Source organism: Malurus melanocephalus, unplaced genomic scaffold (assembly GCF_030028575.1).
Source record: "Malurus melanocephalus ecotype Western Australia unplaced genomic scaffold, MMel_1.1 scaffold_700, whole genome shotgun sequence".
In the NCBI taxonomy this organism is placed as follows: domain Eukaryota; kingdom Metazoa; phylum Chordata; class Aves; order Passeriformes; family Maluridae; genus Malurus; species Malurus melanocephalus.
Genome location: NW_026623932.1, coordinates 86,749 through 110,700, shown reverse-complemented (window position 1 = coordinate 110,700; position 23,952 = coordinate 86,749). Strand labels below are relative to the sequence as shown.

At 49.3% G+C, this 23,952-nt stretch overlaps 1 protein-coding gene across 1 annotated transcript in view; it reads left to right on the top strand.

The window, feature by feature from the left end:
- The window catches only part of ZC3H3 (zinc finger CCCH-type containing 3), a 125,037-nt gene that overhangs the window by 90,303 nt on the left and 10,782 nt on the right, over positions 1-23,952 (top strand). Inside the window, exons 5-9 of the mRNA XM_057384332.1 lie at positions 3,509-3,590; positions 5,185-5,340; positions 7,016-7,085; positions 11,780-11,911; positions 23,668-23,846. Coding sequence (XP_057240315.1) covers positions 3,509-3,590; positions 5,185-5,340; positions 7,016-7,085; positions 11,780-11,911; positions 23,668-23,846 — 619 coding nt within the window. The remainder of the gene's footprint in view (positions 1-3,508; positions 3,591-5,184; positions 5,341-7,015; positions 7,086-11,779; positions 11,912-23,667; positions 23,847-23,952) is intronic.

Below are 23,952 nucleotides of genomic sequence, written 5' to 3'. Positions count from 1 at the left end.
CCTAGGAGGAGTAAAGTCCTTCTTAAATAATTAAGCAGGTGATAATTAACTGTGATGCTTGCAGCCAAATTGTAATGCAAAGGAATATTTGGAATGTTTCTTTCAGGGCGTGTTTGTCACATCCCAAGCCCTTGGATGATGGGGAGTTGAGCAGGGGGGCTAGATTGGATGGGWGCATCCAGATATCCATGTGGGAATGCTGGAAAGCTCAGTGTCGCYCCTGAGTGCAATTCCTGGGCTGCCAAGGGAAATCTCATCCCTGGTGAAGAGGGACCTTGAGCTTTGAGCTGTGTTTTGGGGTTATGAAAAAAAAAAAACCCCAGAGTGCAGGGAATGGACCTGGACCCTCTAGAGCTGAGTTTTGGGATTAAGGGTGAAAAGGGATAAGGATGATTAACTTAATGGATGTTGGTGGAGAGGCACAGCATCTGACCTGCTCGTTTTAAGCATTTTTCGTTTGACAAGGAGAAACTCTGCCTTTTTCCCCTTTTCCATCAAAAGCTGGGATTTCAAGCGTTGAGCTGAACGCCACGGAAAACACCGGCGGGACCGCTTGGCTGCATATTCCTTCCGAGGAGCGGGGAGGAAAAAAAGAAAGAGTTAGGCTRCAGCCCCCGCTATTAATCATAGCTGTAATCATGCATTTAATGAACATGACAGCTCCCGCTCCCTCCGGAGAGACGCGCGGAGCCTCCCGGCTGGATTGGGAACAACAATCACTTCTCACCGCGAGCCACCGGAGCTGCCAGCGTCGGGTTGGGATGATGCATTACGAGGAACAACCCCGTTTGCACGGGCTGTGGGTTTCCTTACRGATGATGCTCTTCCGAGCGACTGAATCGTCGGGAAAGGGGGAGAGAAATCCACCTGTCCCTTCTGCCGGCTGGAAAATATCCCGGCTGACGCCACCGTGCTGGGCATAATCRCTTCAAAAGCCCTTAATGTGCAGTTCTTGCTGCTCCCCCCAGCAGCTTTTCTTATTTTTCTGATTTTTCTCCCCTTTCTGTTCTGTGCTTGCTGCCTGGCAGTGTGCACAGGGGAAGAACTTGCAGTGGCTCTTATTTAAATTTCCTTAGTGAGGGACTTTGGCAATGCCGAGGATGTGGGAGTCACTCTCCCGATCTGACAGCATCACTGCATCCCGATGTTCTCCCCGGCTGGGAAGCAATTGAGGAGAAAAACGGGACAGATCTGGGACTGGGATGTGCCCAGTGTTTTGTCTGGAGCAAACAAGGCTCCCAAAGTCGAGCCCTGGGGGCATTGTTTCAGCTTTTTGTTTAATTTAGGCCAGACTGCAGCAAATTTCGGCTCCCAATGCCAGAATTTAACCCTTGTCCCATTTTCCAGKGTCTTTTGATGGCCCAGTTTCACCCCAATTTCAATAACGCACCCTCTACTAATGCCAGGAATATTTATTTATTAATGTATTTATTGAAGCAAAGCTCTTGTAGTGAGTCCAGCTGGGAATCTTGAGTTGGCAACCRTACTAAAAATCCAAATTTAGGCTCCTTGGACCTCCCGAAAAGTCTGGAATATCAAACCCCCTCTCCTGCACTCTCTTCCTTGCTGCTTTGACACTCACAAAGCTTTCACTTGTATTTAAACTTCTTTTCCACGATGCAAAAGCTTCCAGAAATAGTCTCGTGCCAGAGCCTGAGTTTTCTCCATAAATCCCAATGGATGAAATGTGGAATTACAGAAGTTTCCTGAGTTGGCTCCTCTTAGAGAAATATGGGCGATTTTCTAGTGATTTGGGGGAGGATTTGCACATGGGGTGAATAATTAGGGAGTGGGAAAATGTTGATGGAGGGGTTTCTTTGCCAGCTTTTAGGTGCTTTGCCAGGTCTGGATGCATCCAGCATGGAATTTGCTGTGGATGGGACCAGATCTTGGGTAGTTAAACGGCCTTTGGGATGTGAGTTAATTCCTGGAATGGGAAATGCACATCGTGTTATAGCATGGCTTCTTGCTAGAAGATAAAAACTGGAGAAACCTGTCCCCCCCCCCCAAAAAAAAAATCATTCCATGGGTGTATTTTTTCTCCATAAAAATTCCAACCCACAGGCAGGAAGCTGTTGCCCCCTTTTTTTATTATCTTCATCTCTTTAGTGATTCCTTTTTGTAACCAAGACGATCTTTAAGGTCCCTTCCAGCCCTGACCATTCCATGATTCCCTGATTCCAAGATGTGGTTGTCAGGTTGTTTTAATGGGAATTGCTTTAAGGAATATTAAACAGAATTCCAGAGGGCTGAGGRTGCTCCAGCCCTACCCTAAGGGTTGGATTTTTATTTGGGGCTTTCTCCTTGCATCATTTGGGAAGTCAACCTTGCTCTTAACTGGAGATGCTTCAGTGGCCTCAGAGCATCCCAAAGTTGATGAATGTTTATTGTAGCACTGAAAAAGATGCTCCTACAGCCTGGGACAAGAAGGAATTTTAAAAAACAGGGAAAAAAACCCTCTCAGTGATGGCTCAAATGCCCCATTGATGGAATTTGATGTGCAGAGGGAACAGATGGGGCTTTGCCGACGCCGGCAGCCGAGTGACAGCTCGCGGTGCCGCACTATCAAATTCCACTCACTCACTTCCCAACATGCCCGGGCTGGCAGGTGAGTGACTGARCTGCTCTCATCCCACCTGGAAAACTGAAACCCAGCCTTTCTTTCCCATTCATTCATCCCTGCACCAGTCAAGGATGATTTAATTCCATGCTTGCACTGACAGGAGTTTGTGCTGGGCTTTCCCGTCCGGCTGCAAGAAGCGGCTGAGCCAAGCGTGGAAATTTGTTGGATTGATCGTGGAAGCATGGGGTTTGCTTGAGGAAGTGTTCTGACACGTTTGGGTGCTAAGGGAAAAAATTCCTGGTGGATTTGGGGCTGGCAAGGGGCACTTCTGCCTGGGCTGCTCCAGAGGTACCAGGAGATGTGCGGAGTCCCTAAGGAGCATCATCACTCATGGGTGCTCTGGGAGTTCCATGCTTTGGGAAAAAATTGAGGAATCATGGAATGGTTTGGGTTGAAAGGGGCCTTAAGAATCACCTCATTCCAAACCCCTGCATTGGGCAGGGACACCTTCCACTATCCCAGGTTGCTCCAAGCCCTGTCCAACCTGGCCTTGGACATTTCCGGGGATGAAGCAGCCACAGCTTCACTGGAAAACCTGTGCCAGGGCCTCCCCACCTTCCCAGGGAAGAATTTCTTCCCAATATCCCATCTGTCCCTGCCCTCTGGCAGTGGGGAGCCATTCCCTGTGTCCTGTCACTCCATCCCTTGCCCCCAGTCCCTGTCCAGCTCTCCTGGAGCCCCTTTAGTCACTGGAAGGAGCTCTGAGTTCTCCCTGGATCCTTTTCTTCTCCAGTCTGAACATTCCCAGCTCTCACAGCTTTTCCTCATAACCGAGGGACTCCATCCCTCTTATCATTTTTGTGGACCTAGGGTGCTGAGGGCTGTGTGAATTCCTGCAAAATTTCTTGATTCCAAGCAATGATCCATATTTTCCTCTCTTTCCAGCACTGAGATTGCACTCCACACCCAGTCCTGGGATTTCTCCACCTGGCCTGAACAGATCCTCCACGTCCCGATACATGGCCAGGTCTGTATTTGTGCAAAGCGGGAATGATGTGCTCCATCTTCAGAATTATGCTCAGAAGGAGGAGTCAGGAACTTGAGGAGCAGCTCTGGAACTGGATGATGATTTGGTGAAGCTCTGGCTGCTGCTTTTCCTCAGCTTCTACTTCRAGGTTGTTGTAGGCTCAGCCAGGGCTTCCCCACCCTCACAGGGAAGSATTTCTTCCCAACATCTGAGCTATGCCTGCCCTCTGGCAGTGGGAAACCATTCCCCCTTGTCCTGGCACTCCAGACCCTTGTCCAAGGTCCTTCTCCAGCTCTCCTGGAGCTCCTTTAGACCCTGGAASGRGCTCTGAGGTCTTCCTGGATCCTTCCCTKYKCCAGGCTGGACATTCCCAGCTCTCCCAGCCTGGCTYCAGAGCAGAGRGGCTYCATCCCTTGGAGCATCTCCRTGGCCTCCTCWGGACCYGTTCCATCAGTTCCAGGTCCTTCTGCTGTTGGACCCCAGGGCTGGAGGCACAGTTCCAGGTGGGATCTCACCTGAGCAGGGCTGAGGGTCAGAATTCCAATTTTCCTGCTGCTCACAATGTGGGATGAGCCCAGGGCATGAGGGAATTTCTGGGTTCCTGTGRATGGGTCTTGTGGAGCTTCTCATCCATCAACACCCTCAAGTCCTTCTCCTCAGGGCTCCTCTTCATCCATTCTCCCCCCAGCCTGGATTTGTGCTCGGGATTACTCAACACAAATCCAGGACCTTGCATTTAGCCCTGCACCTCCTTTTAACCCAGGAGCTGCAGACAACCAACAATTACAGAGGTTAAAATGTGCATTTCCTCCAAAAATAAATTCCTTGAACTTGTATTTTTCATGGATGATGCATTGTGTCCTCTGAAAACTGCAGTTGGCCCTGCTCTACCACCAGATTATCTGCTCAGAGAGATCTGACATGCCCTCCTTTGTTTCTGTTCACCTCAATCTCAACCCTTCCCCTCTTCCACCTGGTCCTGGAGCCACTGGATGATTCCCTCTCCAGCTGGAAGCTCATGGAAAACATGTGCTAAGCAACTTCTGAGCTCCTTAAGTAGTTTCTAGTGGGACCAGGTGATTAAAAAGGAGTTTCTCTGCTCTTTGTACTTTTTGTTCCTGTGGCCATCATGTAGGTCCTCATTTTTTGAGGTCTGTGAGCAGGTGCCTGCTTGAAGGCCATGAATAGCAGCAGGCCCAGCTGGTGGGACATGTGCTGAAGAGCCTCTCCAAATCATTCAGCCTTGGCATCCTGTGCTACACGAGGAGAAGATGTTTCCTTCCTCACCATATATTCCCCCAAAAGCGTGGGAAACTCCATGCTCATAAAATCCGAGGGGAGAATCAGAGTTATGGAGGTGGGAAGGGATCTCACTGGTGCCCTTGGTGTTACCTTGCAGATTTTTAAGGATTYGGGGTAAAATTGGCCAAAAATTAAAAATACTTAATGGCTTGTGAGCATGAACTCCCTGAATATTTCACTCTCCAAAGGTGGGCTCCTCCATGGTTTCTGGTGCTGTTGAGGTGTCGTCTCCACGTCATGGCTGTGTTGGAGTTGGAAGTTTTCCCTGACCCTGTCCCTCTTTCTCCTTCAGCCGCGCCGTGCAGCGGAGCTTGGCCATCATCCGTCAAGCCAAGCAGAAGAAGAAAAAGAAGGAATATTGCATGTACTACAACCGCTTTGGGAAGTGCAATCGGGGCGAGAACTGCCCCTACATCCAYGATCCGGAGAAAGTGGCCGTCTGCACCAGGTAGGGATGGGCATGGAATCGTGGGAAAGTGGGACATTGGTTGGCTTTGGTGTTTCCTTGTGGGGTATTCCAAAGGGAAGCAAAGTGATGGCAGAGATGTAGGACAGCAAGGATGAGAGCTCTGGGTCAGGCGTGGGTTCTGCGCTCTTGGGTTGGAAGGACAAGGACAAGAAAAAGCCAGAGAAATGTGGAATTGTTTTGATTGGAAGGGATCTGAAAGTGGATTGAATTTTAACCTTCTGCCATGGGCAGGGACAGCTTCCACTATCCCAGGGTGCTCCAAGCCCTGTCCAACCTGGCCTGAAACACTTTCAGGGATGGGGCAGCCACAGCTTCTCTGGGAATTCCATTCCAGGGCCTCACCACTCTCACTGGGAAAAATTTCCAATTTCCCATCTAACGCTGCCCTCTGGCAGTGGGAAGCCATTCCCSCTTGTCCTGTCACTCCATCCCTTTTCCCAAATCCCTCTTTGTCTCTCTTGAAGCCCCTTTAGGCACTGGAAGGGTCCCTGAGGTTCCATTGGAGCCTGCTTTTCTGGGCTGGGTGACATGAGCCCCTGCCCTGACTGCACTCTGGGTGATTCCTTCACCAGCATTCCTCAGATCCATTTGAGGTTTGAATCCCTCAGCTTGTGACGTCGTGCAGCTCCGAGAGTCGGTGATTTATTCCAGGAGAGCTGATCATTGTTGGCAGCTCATTAGACCTGCCCAAGAGTTGATTAAACTCTATTATGAGTCATTTAAAAAGTGCAGAAAAGCCAACTCCACTGATGAACTCCTGGAGTAATTTCTCCATAAAATTGCTGCTGTGCTGGAATCACTTGGAAGTTGATCAAAGCTCAATAAGAAACCGTAGAGAAGGGAAAAGTGATTTATTGTTTTTTTTTAACTTATTTTACTCCTTCTCACTCATTCTCCCTTAACAAATCCTGTAACTCCGTGCCTGTTTCAGGAATTGTGCTCCTTGAGGTCATTTGTGTCTCCATCCCGCTCTGTTTCCATGGATCACTGGAGGACAACACTGATTTCTCCCAGTTTTGTATCTCCTCATCCTGGTGGCTTCAGCTCCAATCCCATTCTTTAGTTTTCCCTCATAATTTTTAAATTCTTGTTAATCTGCTCTCACATTGGTCACTCTTAGGAAAACTCTGACTCCAAACAACCTCACAGGCTTTCGGATCTCGGTTCCTGTTCTGGGCCTGTCTTTGCTCCTCCTGTTCATTGGCCTGGTCATTGGCCACTCACTCACACCTGGAGCTTCATCCAGCATCTCATGGAATGGGATCATACAATTGTGGAAGGGTTTAGGTTGGAAAGTGTCCAGTCCAACCCCCTGCCCTCTTCCACTATCCCAGGTTGCTCCAAGCCTTGTCCAGCTTGTCCTTGAGCACTTCCAGGAATGGGAAATCCATGACCTCTCAGGGCAACCTGAAGCAATCAGGGCTCTAGGAAGGACCTTCCTCCTTCTGGGAGCATCATCTCTGAATTTTGGGTTTCATTGCTCTACCTGCTAAATGAGCAGCCAGATGTGATGAAAGGATAAAATCTATGAGGAATCATCATCTGCTCCTCTAATGAGAGGGATCTGTGCTCATTTAGGGGGTGTATTTGTGTCAAACCATGTRTTTTGTGACCCACCCTGTGTCCAACCCTCTCCATCTGCTTTTACCTCTAGGTTTCTCCGTGGCACTTGCAAGAAGACAGATGGGACCTGTCCATTTTCCCACAAGGTGTCCAAAGACAAGGTCTGTGGGACTTCCCAATGGGAATGTGGCTCTGGGTGTGAGGGGGTGGTTGTAGGAAGGTTCTTCCTCTTCTGGCTGAGTTTGGAGTTTTGTTGTTGAGCTGTTCAGACTCCTAAATCATGACAGAGCCATGGCTGGAAGGAGCCTCTCTTGRCCAYGGGCAGGGACAGCTTCCACTATCCCAGGTTGCTCCRAGCCCCATCCAACCTGGCCTTGGACATTCCAAGSATGGGGCAGCCACAGCTTCTCCAGGCAACCTGTGCCAGGGCCTCCCCAGCCTATGGTTCTAAAACAGAAGGAGGTCTAGAAAAGACCTCTGAGGTCTTTTTAGACCTCCAAGATCATCAAGTCCATTTAGTTGTGTCTAATTCTTCCCTACTTCCSTAAGATCCAATTTCCCTGGAAATCCCTCTGTGTGCAGGTCAGAGGATATCAGAGGTTTCAATTGGTCTTGGAGGTATAAATTAAACTTTCTAAGAAGTTAGGMAGCAAAATCAGGTTGAAACACAACAGAACAACTTTGGAGTTCATTGGTTTCCACCTTTCTGATGTATTTGTTGCTCASTGGTTTAAATACATGAGGTGGAAAAATGATTTGGGGTTTTTATTTTGGGTYTATCAGGGATGATTTAGCACTTCAGCCTGTGTTTAGTGGGATCTCCACTTGGATGTGGCTTTGGAGACTCTAAACCAGAATCCAAGGTGCCTGAGGCACGTTCTTTGTCCGTGGGGAGCTCGTAATTTATCCGGGAAGTCGCTCCGAAGGAGACACGGAGCGCCAGATGTTTTTTACATGGATTTCTCTTCAGAGTCACTTAATCACGAGTACATAAAACAGGGACAGGGACAGCTGCATTCCCTGGCTCGTGGTTTGTCAGCACAGGAATGGGGATGAGGATTGATAGATGGAAAAAAGGACAGTTTGGGGTTTTTTTATCCTCTAAACAGAGTCAGGCTTCAGAAATGAAGAAGCCAAGAATGAAGGAAGTTTTGCTGTGGGCTTAGCTGTTGCTTTATCCAGAATTTTTTTAATTAGTGAGGGCAACAACTTCTTGTCATCCAAGTAAATGATGTGCAGCCCTCTGCCTGCACCTCTGAGCTGAAGGATTGAAATTCATCCTTCATAAACTTCATATTAAATGGAATTTTAGAAGGTCCCAGGGCAAAAACCTGGATGAGCCTCAGGACATGCCCAAGGAACTGTTGGAGTTGGTGGTTTACCCACCAAAGGATCTGATGGTTGGATGTGGATGAGTTTGTGGTCTCCATAGCCAGGAATATTCCTTGGTGTGTTTAATTTGTTGGTAGGGATGTGGCCTCAGTTTCCCCTCCAGGAGCGCTGGTGTGTCTTGGCCCCTCAAGGAGCCCCCCAAAATTTGTCTACTGGGCTCTGTTCTGGGTGGATAAATGGAGAACRATGGAAACCAAAACTTTTAGCAGCACGTTACCGATTAGGGAAGAATAGTGATAATTTCGTGGGAATAAAACTGAATTAAAAAGGAATGACCACATTGAGGAGCTGTTTGCCAATAGCATTTTGGGGACAGAATCCCTGGGATGGGATCCCATGGGATGCAGTGACCTCAGCCCATCTCACCTTTATCCTGAGCTAACGAAGCATCACCTAAACTCAAGATGAATCATTAATTAACAGGCCAGAATCAAAGCAGTCAGGTGCCAGCTCTGAAATTATTTTGGAGCACGTTTTTCCTGCCACACTCCGTGGGGAAAGGGGATTATTTTTCACAGCATTAACCGCCCTGAGGGTGGTTCAAAGGTCTCCCTGTTTGCCACCTTGTCATCAGCAAGGGCTGGAAGAGAAACAGCCTCCTCCACGGAGTTCAAACTTGTTCCTGGGTGATTTATTGCTACAGGAATGCTGCTTCCCAAAGCAAGAGGCAACTTGGCTTTCCAAGTCCTGGAGCTCCCCATTAACTTGGCAAAGGTGGTTTTCCCCTCATTTATCAGAGCTGAAGGTGAAGGAAGGAAGGAAGCAAGGAAGCAGTTTTCCTCCTGATCCTGGGTTTTTTGGAGCAAATCCCACCTTTTCCTCAGATGAGGAATTGTGCATGGGTGGGTTTTGGCTGTTTGAATTGAAGTTTTAATGTGCTTCATGTTGGTTTTTTTTTTTCCTTGTGGTCAATGATGACATGGGGGTTTGGGATTCYTGATTTTGTTGGTCCTCTTGGTTTCATTTTGTGATTATTGGAGAGGGGACACCCCAAAAACTTTTCATTTGAGAAGCTTCAGTTGTTTTTGTGTGTCTCACTGTGGTGAGATTTTACTGGGATGGGGTGTCCGATCCAGGAGGTGAAGGATCAAGGAATTGCAGGGCTTGGCTCTTGGTATCAGGACGAAACTGTTTCTCAACCTTGGTGCACCCCCATGCCTCAGTTTCCCCACTGAAACATGGCAATAATCACTATTTTCAATGGGAAAAATCGCTGTTTTTTATGGGAAACTACATGGATTCTGCTGCCACAGCGCCAGTGAGATTTTCCCCATCCTAAGCAGCAAACCCCTTGCTCCAAACAGGGAATGGTCTCTGGGATGGAGAACAGCTCCAGATGGTCACAGAGCTTTTCAGATCCAAATTTCAGTGGTTTCCACCATGGAGAAAAGAGCCTGGAGAWGAGGGAAAGCTCTTTTTGTTCCACCCCCTGCYGTGGRCAGGGACACTTTCCACTACYCCAGGTTGCTCCAARGCCCATCSAAACTGGTCTTGGACCCTTCCAGGGATGGAGCAACCACAGCTTCTSCTGGAAACCTGTGCCAGGCCCTCTCCGCTTGAGGAATTTTGCTCCACAGGAGACGCGGGCAGAGCCCTCAATGAGGATCATCCACTGAAGTGACACACAGGGAATTTCTCCTCGATGGATCAGAGCCACTGACACATCCCAGCAACAGGGAGAAGCCAGGAAATGTGAAGGAAGCGAAGGTTGCAAGAGGCCGGGACTCGAGCAGCCGCCCGCTGCTGTTCCAACAGCTTTTCCCCTTGAGGAACTCGGAAAGAATCAGCATTTTTCTCCCTAATAGAGCTTCAAAACTCAGTTGTGAGCAATTTGGAGGCTCACGTGGAGTTTCGGGTTCATTTAGCTGCTGCCTCCAGAGCTTGTAGAGAGTCAAAGCTGTCGAAGGCGGCTGCAGCGCCCCAGTGCCTTGAATTAATGTTATTGTTATTTGTGTGGACGTGCTGGGGTGCAAACAAGGTTAATTGAAATGAGAGCGCTGCTTCCTCTTGATAATGGCTCGGGCTTGACAGCGAGGAGGAGTTTATTTTTGTCGGAGAGCTGCCTTTATTATCCCTTTTTATTAGAGCTAATTTGGGCTCTATATCAAAAACTACATTAAGGGAATCGTTTACGGTCACACCACCAGCACCGCCAAAGATCGCCCCAGAGCCCTGTCCTTTATGTTAATGTCTGCAGTTAAAAGACAATTAAAAATAAACTCTCCTCTTTTAAAGCACCCTTTGTTTTCTTTCCTCTCGGCCTCCAGCGAGGCAATTTAGTTCAACCCTTAATGTGCCCTTCAGGGATAAGGGATTTTTTTCTGGATAGCCCCGGCCATGGTTATTGCAGAATTGTAAATATTAGTTGGGGATGCTCGAACTGKTGGGACCAGGATGCTGCTGGGGTGAATGGAGGGATCAATACCATGCAAAGCAGCAAGGAAATTCAGGATGGAGAAGCAGGAGGAGCCGGACCTTTGGGAAGTGCACGTTCCTGGTGGCAGCTGCCTGGTACGGGGTGGGAAGCAGGAAGCTGCCGGTGGGAGCCGGTGAGTTAAGGATGCTGAAATATGGYAGCAGGCTGGTAATTTGTTTTTAATGATAACAGCTGGCAGAAGGTGAAGTTTGTGCTTCGAGGACGATGAGGAGAATCCGTGCTCCGTCGGTTTTCCCCGTCGGCTGTCACGAGGCGGAAGCTCAGGAATGAGGGAGTGCGGGATCAGGGCTCTGCTCTGTGTATCCCACTGCCCTCCTGCTCCAGTGCTCATGGCAGGAACCCGGGCTCTCCTCCTCCTTTCCCTCCCTCCTGGAGCATGCCTGGCCCAGCACACAGGGACAGTCGTCACAGCCCTGGAGGGGTTCCAGGATAATGCCTTGGAATGACGCAGCCCTCCCAAAATCCTTGAGGAGGTGCTTTTTTCCCTTCCTAGRACGCACCTTTTGGAGCCTTTATCAAACCCCTATTCCAGCCAGCTCCRTATCCACAAAAGAGCCAAATGGGAAACACCCCCAGGATGCTGTTCCGACCTTTGTGACAGCCAGAATTCACCAGCCGGCCTGGGTGCGATCCCTGCACTGCTRTTCCCATCTCCATCACTTCATCATCCCTTGGGAAAGGTGTTCCCAGAGTTTATGACACTCCCCCATCCCTTCCCTACACTGTGCAGGGAGGGARTTTTCTTCCTGGTGGCAGTTCCCAGCTTTTCACCCTCTCTCCAGCATCCTGAAGGATGCTGAGGCAAGCGCCTTTGCTCCCGGCGTATCCAAACACCGGGAACACGTAATACCAGGGAGCTGCCTTGCAGGAGACCAATGGAAGAGCTAAAAATACCTCAGGGATTGGTGGCTGGCAAAAGATTTCTATTTATTTTTCACTTGTCACGGTTTTATTTCAGTTCTGGGGTTGCGATAATTCCGAGTCACGGGTTTAGGGAACGCTGACAGATTTCTCCTCCTCTTGCAGATGCCGGTGTGTTCCTACTACTTGAAGGGGATCTGTAGCAACAGCAACTGCCCCTACAGCCACGTCTACGTGTCCAGGAAGGCAGAAGTGTGCCAGGATTTCCTCAAAGGATATTGTCCCATGGGAGAAAAGGTAAAGAGGGATTTATCCCTGCTCTTGGGGGCCAAAGCCGAAGCTGTGAGGTTCTTTCCTTTGAGCTGCAGCACCACAGGGAAGAGCTGGAATGTGATGTGATGAACAGCAGCCCTGCGCTTTTCCAAAGGCTTTTGGCCAAGTGATTTGGTTGGGAAAAAAGGGAAAGAAATCAAAGGCTTCAGCTCATCCAAGTGCTGGAGTTTCCCTGGGAAAAGCCTCCATGGTGTGTCTGTCTTACCGGTGTCTGTACAGGAAGCACCTGCCCTGAAAATCCCTCACTTAAATGGATGAAAAAGGAAGGAAAAGGCTTATAGTTCCCTGTTTTACCTAGAAAATCCATAGGCATTAATGCTTATTTTCCACAAACTTGAGCCTTAAATCCTGTGGCTTTGTTTTAGGAGCAAGACCAGCCTTGCTGAGCATCCACCTGTCCCTGGGGGATTCCTTGAGCCACCTCCAGGTCCTGGGAATGCTCCATGGTTTGGAGCCACGCACTTCACATGCACCCTGGGGACAGCTGCAGCCTCATCCATGAGCTTTTGGCGTCCGAGGGAATGGGGAGCTGCTTGTGGGAGCAGTTTTCCTGGAGCAGGGCTTGGAGCCAGCTGCTATTTTCCATTCTGAAGGAATCTGGGGAAACACGAAATTTTTCGTGTCGTGGCTAAGAGAGAGGATTGGCCATGCTGGTGTTCCCTTGGGAATCTGAGTGACTGCTCTGACTCTCTTTTGCCATTTTCCAAACGAGTTATGGTTTATGGTGTGGGATTTCTGCTCATCCTTGGACWACTGTGACCAGCAGGAAAGGGGGAATTCTGCCCCTCTGCCCCASTCAGGWGAAAACCCACCTGCAGAGCTGCCTCCAGCTCTGGGGTCTGACAGCAGGAGGATGTGGARCTGCTGGAGTGAGTCCAGAGGATGCCAYRGAGWTGCTCYRAGGGATGGAGCCCCTCTGCTCTGGAGCAAGGCTGGGAGAGCTGGGAATRTCCARCCTGGAGAARRGAARGCTCCAGGGAGGCYTCAGAGCTCCTTCCAGTGCCTRAAGGGGCTCCAGCACAGCAGGAGAGGGAWTTTGGACAAGGAATRGAGTAGCAGGACRAGRGGAAATGGCTTCCCACTGCCAGAGGGCAGGGTTAGATGGGAAATTGGGAAGAAATTCTTCCCTGTGAGRCCCTGGCACAGTTTCCCMKGAAAACTACAGATGCACCAGAGGGTTCTTCTCTTTTTCTCCATCCCAGTAACGCTTGGTGGCAGAGGTGCGACCCATCAAGCGAAGCTGTAGGTGCTCAGATCCCACCAGCCTGTCCCAGAATCCAAACACAACAKTGGATGGAATCCTGGGRTCATTTAGGCTGGAAAAGACCTCTTAAAATCATTGAGCCCAGCTTTTAACCCAGCACTGTCAAGTCCCACTAAACCCCGTCCCGTGTTTTCCCCATCCTTTCCCAAGGAGAAACTACCAAAGAGCAAAAACCGAGCCAAAAAGAAAAGGGGAAAAAAGCCAAAAGCGAGRCTTTTAAAGAAAACAGGACATCAGCAGCGGTGATGGGAAGCTCTAATAAATTAGTCTGGGCCTAATTACTTTTTGTGGCAGCGCGTGGAGGGGGACTTGATGCAGGATAAACATTCACTGGGAAGGAAAACACAGGCATCCTGCCACCTCCCTCCAGCRCAGCGCCAACCACGCAGGCAGGGTCCCGACAATTATTTTTAAAATATTCCAATTTAAATGAAAATATAAAAGAGATATTTAGAATATTTATTCTATTAGGAAAAGTGCTTACGGCGTCACTTTCGGAATGTCGGGAAAGCATTCTCCTCCAGATGATGGATAGCAGCCTGTAATTATATATGGGGAGAAATTGCTGAGCGGGCCATATTGAACTGGGGAGGAGAAATTCCAGCTTGGGCCATTAAGGGTTAATTTTATTCTCTAAATAATATAAAAAGTGCTGAGTCCGTGCCTTTGCTCCAAGTAGAAAGTCCTCAAATGGACCCCGGAGAGTTTATAATATTCCACTGAATCAAGGAAAAATGTTAACCTTGCTTCATAAAACGATGGCTTGTTAAAGATGCGCAGTCCCTTTTCTTGTGAATTATTTAGGATGGGAGTAAATCTTCCCTTGTTCTGCCTTTCCCTGTCCGWGGAATGTTGGTTTGAAACACAGAGAGCGCGGAATGCAAAGGTGTGTGAGTCTGGTGGAGCATCCTGGTGGATGAACTCCGACGGGGGTGATCCATAATTAGGAATTTAGGTTTTTCTGTGCTGATACTTGGCATACTGGGCTCTTCTCCCAGTCATGTTTTCCTTCATGCTCTGCCAGAGAAACACAATTCCTGATTTTTAGCAGACCTCCATCAAAAATGTCCATTATTATCCATAATTTATGGCGTGTCATTGGCGGTGTTGTCTCTTAAGTACTGCCTAGGATGTCTTGCAGGATTCTCAGGACAAGTTGATCCACCTTTGACCCGTTCCATGGGCTGTAATTCCAACTGCTCTTTGTCCAAATGATGCCGGGACTGACCCGCTCTGGCTTCACCCAGAATTTAGAATTAAGTGAGAAAGCATTAATTTTGCGTTCCCAAGTCCTTTTTTTCAGGAATGTGGACTCTAGAGGGTCTAAGTCCACCCTTGGGGACAGGGAAGAGCTCCTCTATGAGACCATGATCATGTCCTTTGTTAAAGGAATATTAACCCCCCAATATTAATTAATTGGTCAAAAGTCAGACTTGGTGATTTTGGAGAGCTTTTCCATCCTAAATGATTCTSGGATTCTGCTTCCAGAAGGGAGCTGGTGGCAGAGCTAGGACTTTGATTTCCAGCATTCCTATAGGTTCCTTGGTCATGGGTTAGGAAGTYTTTCTGCCATGTATGCTTCCTAGAGGGATCATCCCGAAACACAGTGTCATACGTGTCCCTTAAAGCCATGGAGCAATTCCCACCTTGGAGATCTCTGTCCCAATTTTCCTGGAGCTCCCTGCCCTTCCCTGGCACCCTGGTCATGATGGGAGGTCCCTCTGGGTGGGCCACCTGCACTGGAGGAAGCGCTGAGAGGGAAGTGGGAAGAGAGGGAGGAATTGGGCCTCTCGCTGGYTCTCCCCAGGGTTTTCTGAAGATGTTTTAATGAGCTGCTCTACAGTCAAAGTTCTTCTGTGGTACCACATGCCTCCTGCCATTTGGGGCCTCATGCAGGGGCTTGGAGCAGGAATTCTCTAAGAGAGGATGCGATGAGGCTGGTGGATGTGAGGGATGAGGCAGCACTGGTGAGCGATGCATCTGTGGTGATGCAACCCCAGCACAAGGAGGACACATTGGATGGAGACATCGAGGACTCCCCATCCCTGGAAGCATTCCAGGACAGGTTGAATGGGGCTTGAAGCAATCTGGGATAGTGGAATGTGTCCATGCTCATGGCTGGGGGTTGGAAAAGGATGGGCTTTAAAGACCTTTCCAACCCAAACCAAATCCCATGGGCTGGGATCTCTGTGTGGCCCAGAGCCTGGAGCTGGGAGCTCATCCATGGATGATCCCAAGGAGCAGYTGCCTTGGAATTTGCTTTACCAGCACAAAATATGGAGAGGGGTAGATTTAGGTGGGATACTGGGAAGAAATTCCTCCCTGGTAGGGTAGTGAGGCCCTGGCATGGGTTCCCTAGAGAAGCTGTGGTTGCTCTGTCCCTGGAAATGTCCAAGGCCAGGTTGGACGGGGCTTGGAGCAACCTGAGAGAGTGGAAGGTGTCCCTGCCCATGGCAGGGAGTTGGAATGAGATCATTTCAACTCAAACCACTCAATGATTCTATTGCTGCGTCTGGAAAATTGTTTTGTATTAAATAATCTTCCCCCCTCCGTGTCCATTAGCGCCGGAGCCGCATTAAATCCCTCTCTCCGGATTGTTTCCATCGGCTGCCTTGGAGCCTGTGGGTAAATTGTTCCCTCGTGGGAACTGTTAAACAGTAAGACACAGTGAGATTAAACAACGAGGCTTCCCTGAAAAAGCAATGAGAGATGGGCTGGAATAAATCATGGATAAGAAGGGGATCTGTGTGCTGGTTTGCCGGCAGTCCCTCTGGAATCCCGACTGGCACATCCAGCCTTGTGGTGGTGATGTTTGACCAGGGAACCTCTGAGTTGAGAGGCTGGGGCTGCTCATCAGTCTCCTAAAATCCTTCTTTTTATTGGACCAACAGCTTTCACCAGAGCTCTGATTTCTGCCTTATCCATGTGAAAAAACAGGGGCAGGGACAGCACTGCTTGAGGAAGTGCTGCTTCCTTGGGAAGAACCATTTTCCTCCCCCAGGTGGAGCATGGTGTTTTTTTTGCAGAGGCAGCTGCCTGATTTTGCTGTAGAAAACTCGAATGTGGGGATTTTTTCTCAGCTGGGACCTCCTTGTGTGGTTTTTCATGTGTTTGGTTGGTTGTTTTCTCCTTTTCTGGTGGAAGTTCAACCATTTCCCACCAGAAACTTATTTTGTGTGTCTGATACATTCAATTTAACATTTCTTTAGAAAAAGCCACATGTGCTCTATTACAACAATAAATATTTAATGTCTTTGGAGTCTTCTCCTAAGTATCCAGTGATGGAGAGGGGCAGCCTGGGATCTTTTACCATGGAAAGGTGAATCTCAACACGGCTCATTCTCTCAGTTYTCAGCTGGTTTTTCTGGTTCACCAGAATTTTTATTTCCTCACAATCATCAGACCTTGGTGTTTCTGGGTCTTTTTTTCGCCTCCTTTGATCCCAGGTTGACTCCCAACCAACTTGGCTTTTCCTTCAGGAACTCTTGATCAAAAGGTTGTCCAACCCTGGGCACAGGCTGACCCCGGAAGTTGTGGAATACTCATTCCTGGAGGGATTTAACAGCCCTGTGGATATGGCACTTGGTGGCCTTGGCAGAGCTGGGGGAACAGAATTTTCCAAACTAAACGATTCCCTGTTTCAATAATAATTTGGAAATAGCTGATGGAGAGCTCTGCCTTTGATGGCTGTTTTATAGTCCACTGCAGCTGTATGAAAATCAACTACAAAAGCAACTTTATTTCATTTATCCTCGATTTTGGCTCTRGTTGACAGATGTTAACTGGGAGCTTGATTTGGGTTTTTTTCCCCCATAATGTTTCACAGATATCTTCAGTCACCAAAGTGATGAGTAAGTGGAATTTTTATTGAAAATAAAAACTGTGTAGAATTAGTGGTAGGGGCTGTTTTTAAGGTCRTCAGTAGTGTCCAGGATGGATTTGAGCCAGCTGAAATCTATCCAGGCTCATCCCACTGGCCTGGCTGGGAATGTTGAGCCCCTGTCCATCTCCTCGGGGCAATGATCTCTGATAAATCTCAGTCCTGGCGATGGGATCTTCCCATTGGAAGCACTTTGTAGCCATCAGAAGAGGTTTAAAACCAATCAGGATTCTTCCATGTCCAATCCTATCTGTATATCTTGATGGAAATCTTGTGGGTTTCCAGTTGTATCTCGTAGTTGGTAATGGCATAATGAGGGTCCTTATTGCTCCTTTAATTTAACTGTAGCATCTCCAAACAGAATTCCGATCCTTACGGTAAAAACGGGGCTTATCAGGACGAACTGGAACTGCTTAATAGCCCAGGACTGTTGATAACAGCACCAAGATAACTCCCAGGCTGTGATTTTCTCTTTCTTACACGTTACTATCTTTGTAGAAGGAGGTGGTGCACAAAATGTGAAAATTGGGCAGTTTGGGAGAAAAGGAGCCACCGAATCACAGCTCTAAAGTGAGAATGTGGTGATGAGGTTGATAGTTCTTTATTTCAACCTGAACTTCTGTAGAGATAAAACCAAAACCCAGCAGAATTGGTCTTTGCTTCCCATCTGGAATCTCCCTTTGGTCTGACCTATTCTCTGTTGTCAGAAAATCCCCATGTCCCGTGGGCAGTGGGTGATTCCCAAGATCACGGAATGGGTCAGGTTGGAAGGGACCACAGTGGGRTCMTCTGGTCYGACCYMCMTKCTCCAGTGGAGCCATCCCAGAGCACAGGGTTGTATCCAGAGGGTTCTGGAATATCCCCAGGAAGGAGACTCCACCCTCTCTCTGGACAATCTGTTCAAGGCTTGGTCACTCGCCAGGGRAGTTCTTCCTCATGTTCAGGTGGAACTTCCTGGGCATCAGTTCCTGCCCATTCCTATTGTCCCATTTCTGGGCCCCACAGAGCAGAGCCTGGTCCCTCTCTGAGCCCTCCCTGCAGAAAGGACAGACAGAGATGAGGTCTCCTCTCAGCTGTCTCTTTTCAAGGATGAACAGCCCCAGCTCCCTCAACCTTTCGCCACTGGAGGTGCTCCAGTCCCTTCATCATCCTCATTGTCCTCCTCTGGACCTGCTTCAGGAGCTCYGTGCCCTGAGGAGCCCAGAACTGGACACAGCACTCCAGATGCCCCTCACCAGGGCYGAGGAGAGGGGCAGGATCACCTTCCCCGCCTTGCTGGCAGTGCTCTTCCCAACACACCCCAGGATCCCACTGGAGTTCTTCCGTGAGCCACCTGGAACCAGGCAGGTGCTGGAGCGCTGTCATCCCCAATGGAGATGATGCYGTTGGGAATATCCTTGATGAGATTGGTGTCTGCCTCGCTCCACACCYAGCAGCGATGGTTTGGGGTTGGAAATTACCATCAATGAGTTGCCCACGTGGAACTGGTTTTGAGGTGGGACAGATGGGATCGTGAAGGTCCCTAATGGCAGTGGGGTTCCTCCAAATGGTGCAGAATTCCATGGGCATTGCCACGGAGGGGTGGATGCTGGGTTTGGAATTCACTTTCTGGATCGCTGTATTTGAAGAGTTCCAGCCAATGACCTGATGTCTGGTGGAACCCAGTGTCCCTCAAGGGTCTGTACTAGGACCGGTGCTAATTAATGCCTTTATTAATGATGTAATGGGATTGTATGTCCCCTTGGCAAGTTTGCAGGTGACGCCACGTGAGTGGTGCCAGTGTTTCACAGAATCCTGGGATTGCAGGCTGGTTTAGGTTGGAAGAGGCTTTAAATACCATCTCATTCCAGCCCCTTGYCATGAGCAGGGATCCCCTCCCAGCTGCTTTGCTTCCTCTTAAATAGGATTTTAAATTTAAATGTGTTTTTTCCAATGATTTTCAAAACACCATCCCGGTCTTGCTCCAGCTCCAGAGGTATTTTAGCTCAAATGTTGTTTTGTTTCATGGAAATACCAAAGGAGAGGGTTTATGGATTTGTGGGAGATCCTAGAGAGCTTTAAGATCCCAAATCCCTGTGATCATAAGACCATCAAGAGTCATTGCTTCCCTACAGGCATTTTGCAGCACCAAACTCTGTTTTGAGGGCAGAAACCTATTTTGGAGTGAATTCCTTCAGACAACCAAGCTGGTTAAATTCCTCTATCATTATTCCATTCTGGATGATGTTCGGATGTGTTGTCCTCCAGGTTTTAATGACAGGGAGCCGGGATTCTTTTTTTCATTTTTTTTAAAGGCAGATTCCATCTGCACCCAATTATAAAAAAGCCATCGGAAAAAAGCCATTTACTGGCTGTCACTTCAGTGCGGCGTCAAAACGGCTCCGGCACCTCCAGCCATCACTTCCCAACAGCCACTTAGGACATTAAAACAGCCTGACATCCATCCAGTCTGTTAATCCCACTGCTGGGCCATGGGGATACTTGGAACAGCTCCGGCAAAAGCTGCATGGATGCTCGAGAAGGCTTTAAAAAGTAGGAAACACTGGAGCTGAGGCAGTTGAGTTTTGGGGGATTTCAGTGCTCCGCTTCCCCTGAAGGTCAGGTTGGTGGRACTTGTGTCCATCAGACATGGATCCCAAGGAAGCGGGAAGATGCTCCAGCACTTCATCATCTCTTCACAGAATCAGAATATTCTGAGTTGGAAGGGACTCACAAGGACCATCGAAGTCCAGCCCTTGTCACCTGCTGTCCCCCAGTGCTCGGAAAAGAGCAGGGGGTAAGATTAAGCCCAGAGATACTTGAGAAGTTCAACCTGGCTCCAGGAGCCAGGAATGCCAGGCCGGATGGGATCTGTCCTCCCCACCCTGTGCGGTCAGTGGGTGGTTGTTGGTTGGCCCAGTGACCCAGCTACACCTTCCTCCCACCCTTCCATCCCCTCCTGCCAAGCTTGTTCGTGGAAAATGTTCATTAACATCATTCCCAAGGCTGAGCCAGGACCTTCCACCAGTTGCTGCCTCCTCCTTTGCCAGCTCCGTGCTAAAGAAGGCTGGGCCCTGCAAACCTCCTCATCCCCATCCCGCTCCTGGAGCACATCGGGACCCGTTGGACCATTTAAGGCCTTGTGGATCCTTGGCAGCACCTGGAATTGCACCCAAAGCTGTCTTGGCAGCCAGGGAGGAGTCCTGGACACGAGATCTGCCAGCTGGGCACCATCCCAACCCCAGACACTGCTGCTGGACAGGCTGTTGGGGGAACCCCACAGTGGGGAGACCGGGTTTGGGACATCCTCATCAGCACCTGGCAGAGCCGCAGTGGGGTGAGATTTCTCCCCGCGGCTTTTTAGGGATTCCGTGGGGTTTTCTCATCTCTCTGTTGGAAGGGTTCAGACTTTTTTCCCTTTTTATGGCCCAACCTGTGGGCTGGCGGGGGTCCCGGGGGGGTATAATTAGCCACCCCGACAGGTGGCAGGGATCAGATGGCCCCCAGCACCACCCCACAGCCCCGCTCGACTTCACCCCGGCTGACGTGCGGCCGGCGGCAAAATTCCTTACGGAAGCCCAGCCCCGGCGTGTCGGATCTGGCAAGAGCAGGAGAGCTGCTGTAAATAAACAGAAGGGGCTTTTCCAGCCTCTGGAGGCGATTCCAGCCTCACCATCCCAGCCCTGGGACAGTGTGGATGGACGGGGCATTGCGGAAGAACGGCCGGAGCGCCGGGAACGGCGTGGAAAAGCCATTAGAAACCCGAGCTGGGGACACGGCCCCGGGATTAGTCGCACACGGTTTGTTTTCTTTATTAAGTATCTTTTTGCCATGGAGCCAATAAACATGGGCTGCTCCAAGGATTCATTTGGAGGTTGGGGCTGGGGAGGTGGTACATCCTGATCCCGGTGCCCTGCTGGGGTCATGGCACTGTCCCACCCMGCAGGGATTTGTAATTGGTGCCCCACTGGGAAGGAGCAGTCACGTTTCTTGGCCTTTTCCCAAAATAGCGTAATTCCTCGGTGTAGCAGTGACGCATCCATGTGGCTTTTTGAGGTCAGGGCTCTTCTTTCCTGCTCTTCTCCTTTCCAAGTCCATTTTGTGCTGCAAACCCCTACACAGAAGCAGATCTCACATCCCTTTTCAGGGATCATCCTGAGCAGAGCCAAAATTTGGACTTGATCCTTAGGTGTCCTTTCCAGCTAAGGATATTCTGTGATTCCAGGAATTGGCAAAGGTCAGACCAGGACCTGGCACCAAGGGCTTGCCCAATCCCACAATTCCGTGCCTCTTTGGGATTGTCTCTTCATAGTGGGCTTGGAAGCTCAGCCCACATGTTCATCCCAGTCTTGAATCCCTATTGGGCTGTTTCTTTATTTTTTTCTCTTCCYTAATTTTGTTCTATTTATTTTAAAATAAGTTATCAAGTTGAAAGATTGGCTTTTCTGCTCACTGATATTTKGGGAGAAATTCCTGTATTTGAATTCCTGTCCTGTTGCTGCCTTTTCCAAGCATTTCTCTTTGGTCCAGGATGTATCCTGTCTGCAGGTGAAGTGGAAAAAATGAAGAAAATATCCTGTGGAGATAGGCTGGGAGAGCTGGGGGTATCCAGTCTGGGGAAAAGAAGGTTTCAGCGAGACTTTAGAGGCTCTCCTAGTGTCTAAAAGGGCTCCAAGAGAGCTGGAGAGGGACTTTGGACAAAAGATGGAGTGACAGGAGAAGGTAGAATGGCATCCCACTGCCAGAGGGCAGGGTTAGGTGGCATATTGGGAAGAAATTCTTCCCTATGAGGGTGGAGAGACCCTGGAATAGAATTTTCAGAGCAGTTGTGGCTGCCCCATCCCTGGAAATATCAAAGTCCAGGTTGGATGGGGTTTGGCCCAACCTGAGATGATGGAAGATGTCCCTGTCCATGACAGGGGGTTGGAACTGGGTGATTTTTAAGTCACTTCCAACCCAAAGCATTCCATGATTCCACATTTCTATGAAACACACGATTTGGGAGTAATGGCAAAGCTGGGCACTGTCCAGACCTGGCTTTACTTTCCASTTGCCCACTGGCTTGTTGACCTACTTCCCTTTCAAGCTTCTTCAAATAGAAGTGGAAAACCATAGGAATGGGGGTTTTAAATGGGTTTTTTTTGTGGAAAAGCAGCACTGTCACTGCCCTGTCCCCCCCATCGAGCCCACATCCGTGTGTTCATGTGGATCCCAGCCCTCCTGCTGCTCAGCACCATCCCCAACCTCCAGCACACCAGCTCCTTGCTCCGCTGCCGACTTCAGCGCTCGGCCCCGGGCGACAGAGCTGCCGAATCCTTCTGCTGTTCAAGGAGAGAGCTCAGCAGGRATCCCGCTTAATCCCAAAGGTCAGCACGGGGAGCTGCTCCCATGTCCCCAAAGTCGAGTTAAATTAAAAGGGCAGGAACCGACCTCCATCCCGTGTCATCRGGAATATGGATTTTTATAAACAGGCCAGAGTGGTGGTGCTGAAACTCTCTGGGTATTTCTCTTCCCATGGATTTATCTTGTTTTCCCCAAAATTTGAGTGTCTGTAGAGAAATTGGATATGTGGGCATCCGAGTGTGGAAGGACTCACATTTCTCGTGGAGAAGGTCAACAAGGGGATGGATGTCAGAGCTGGGAATTCTTGGTTGTGTCATGTGTGGTGGATTGAGTGATGCAGAAAGCCAAACTGGGTGGGATGGAGCATCCTGGGTGGGAGTGGGTCCACATGGGGGTCCAGGATCTGCTCCCACCCTTCATCCCTTGGGATATGCTGGGATGAGCTCTCTGGATTGATGGGAACAGAGATCGGAGAGAGGCCGTTCTTTTTCCTTCCTCCCACCAGCATTCCCAGCCTGAAAGCATCTCCTCTTCCTGCCTTTCCCACTGCCAAAAAGTGCCATTTCTCAGCAGAAAACCTTGTGGGGAAGCTTTGGGRTGCTGGATGACACCTCACTCCCACCAGCACCACTCTTGGCTGCTGGGAGCCACAAAAATCTGGAGCTGGGAGTGCACGAACATTTTTAGGGATGAACATCTCGGTGCTGTTGCTTTGGCAGTCCCATTCCATGGCCACGCTGAATTTCCTTGGATTGGGAGAGCATCAGCCAAGGGCAGARCAGGTTGAGCTCCAACCCTCATCCATCTTCATCAGAAGGGTGGTCCAGGCAGCARTCCCATAATAAAAGGACTAAAAGGACTTTGTTCCTTCTCTTCCCGGTTCTTTCCCAAATCCCAGGCATGTATCCGACAACAAAACCCTGTGCCCTCACCAAAACCAGCTTCTCCAACCCAGTCAACCTCTTTRGGACCTCTCTAGGGGTAAATCATTGCTGTTAAGGTTTTGGTGGTTTGGATCCATAAAATCAGAGCTTTGGAAAGTCGTGGGCAAGTGTGGAATGTCCCAGAGCAGAATGTTATTTTTTAGAAACATTTTTTTCATGGAACAGTGTCTTGATACAGAGAAGGAAGCAAAAACACCTTGTTTTTTTCCCTTTAGCCAGGCGAAGGAACCCAGCTATAGAGTCCTGTGCTCCCACAGGATTTTCCCTGCCTTTCCCTCTTTCCCAACTCTGCTCCCTCTTTCCCTCACAGTGCAAGAAGAAGCACACACTGGTTTGTCCYGACTTTGCCAAGAAGGGCGTCTGTCCCAAGGGTGCCCGGTGCAAACTCCTGCACCCTCAGAAGAGACGTCACTCACAGCAGGCTGGACACGATGGAGCCCACAACAACCCCCCTTCCAAGTGGAGACGGCTCCAGGAGGAGTCACGTAGGTAAGAAAGAGTTCATTTTGCTGCATTTAACTGTTTTCTTCCCAATCTGCGCCAGATTTTTCCTCTTCCAAGTGTATTCCATCTATGTCCTGGTTTATTTGGAGRT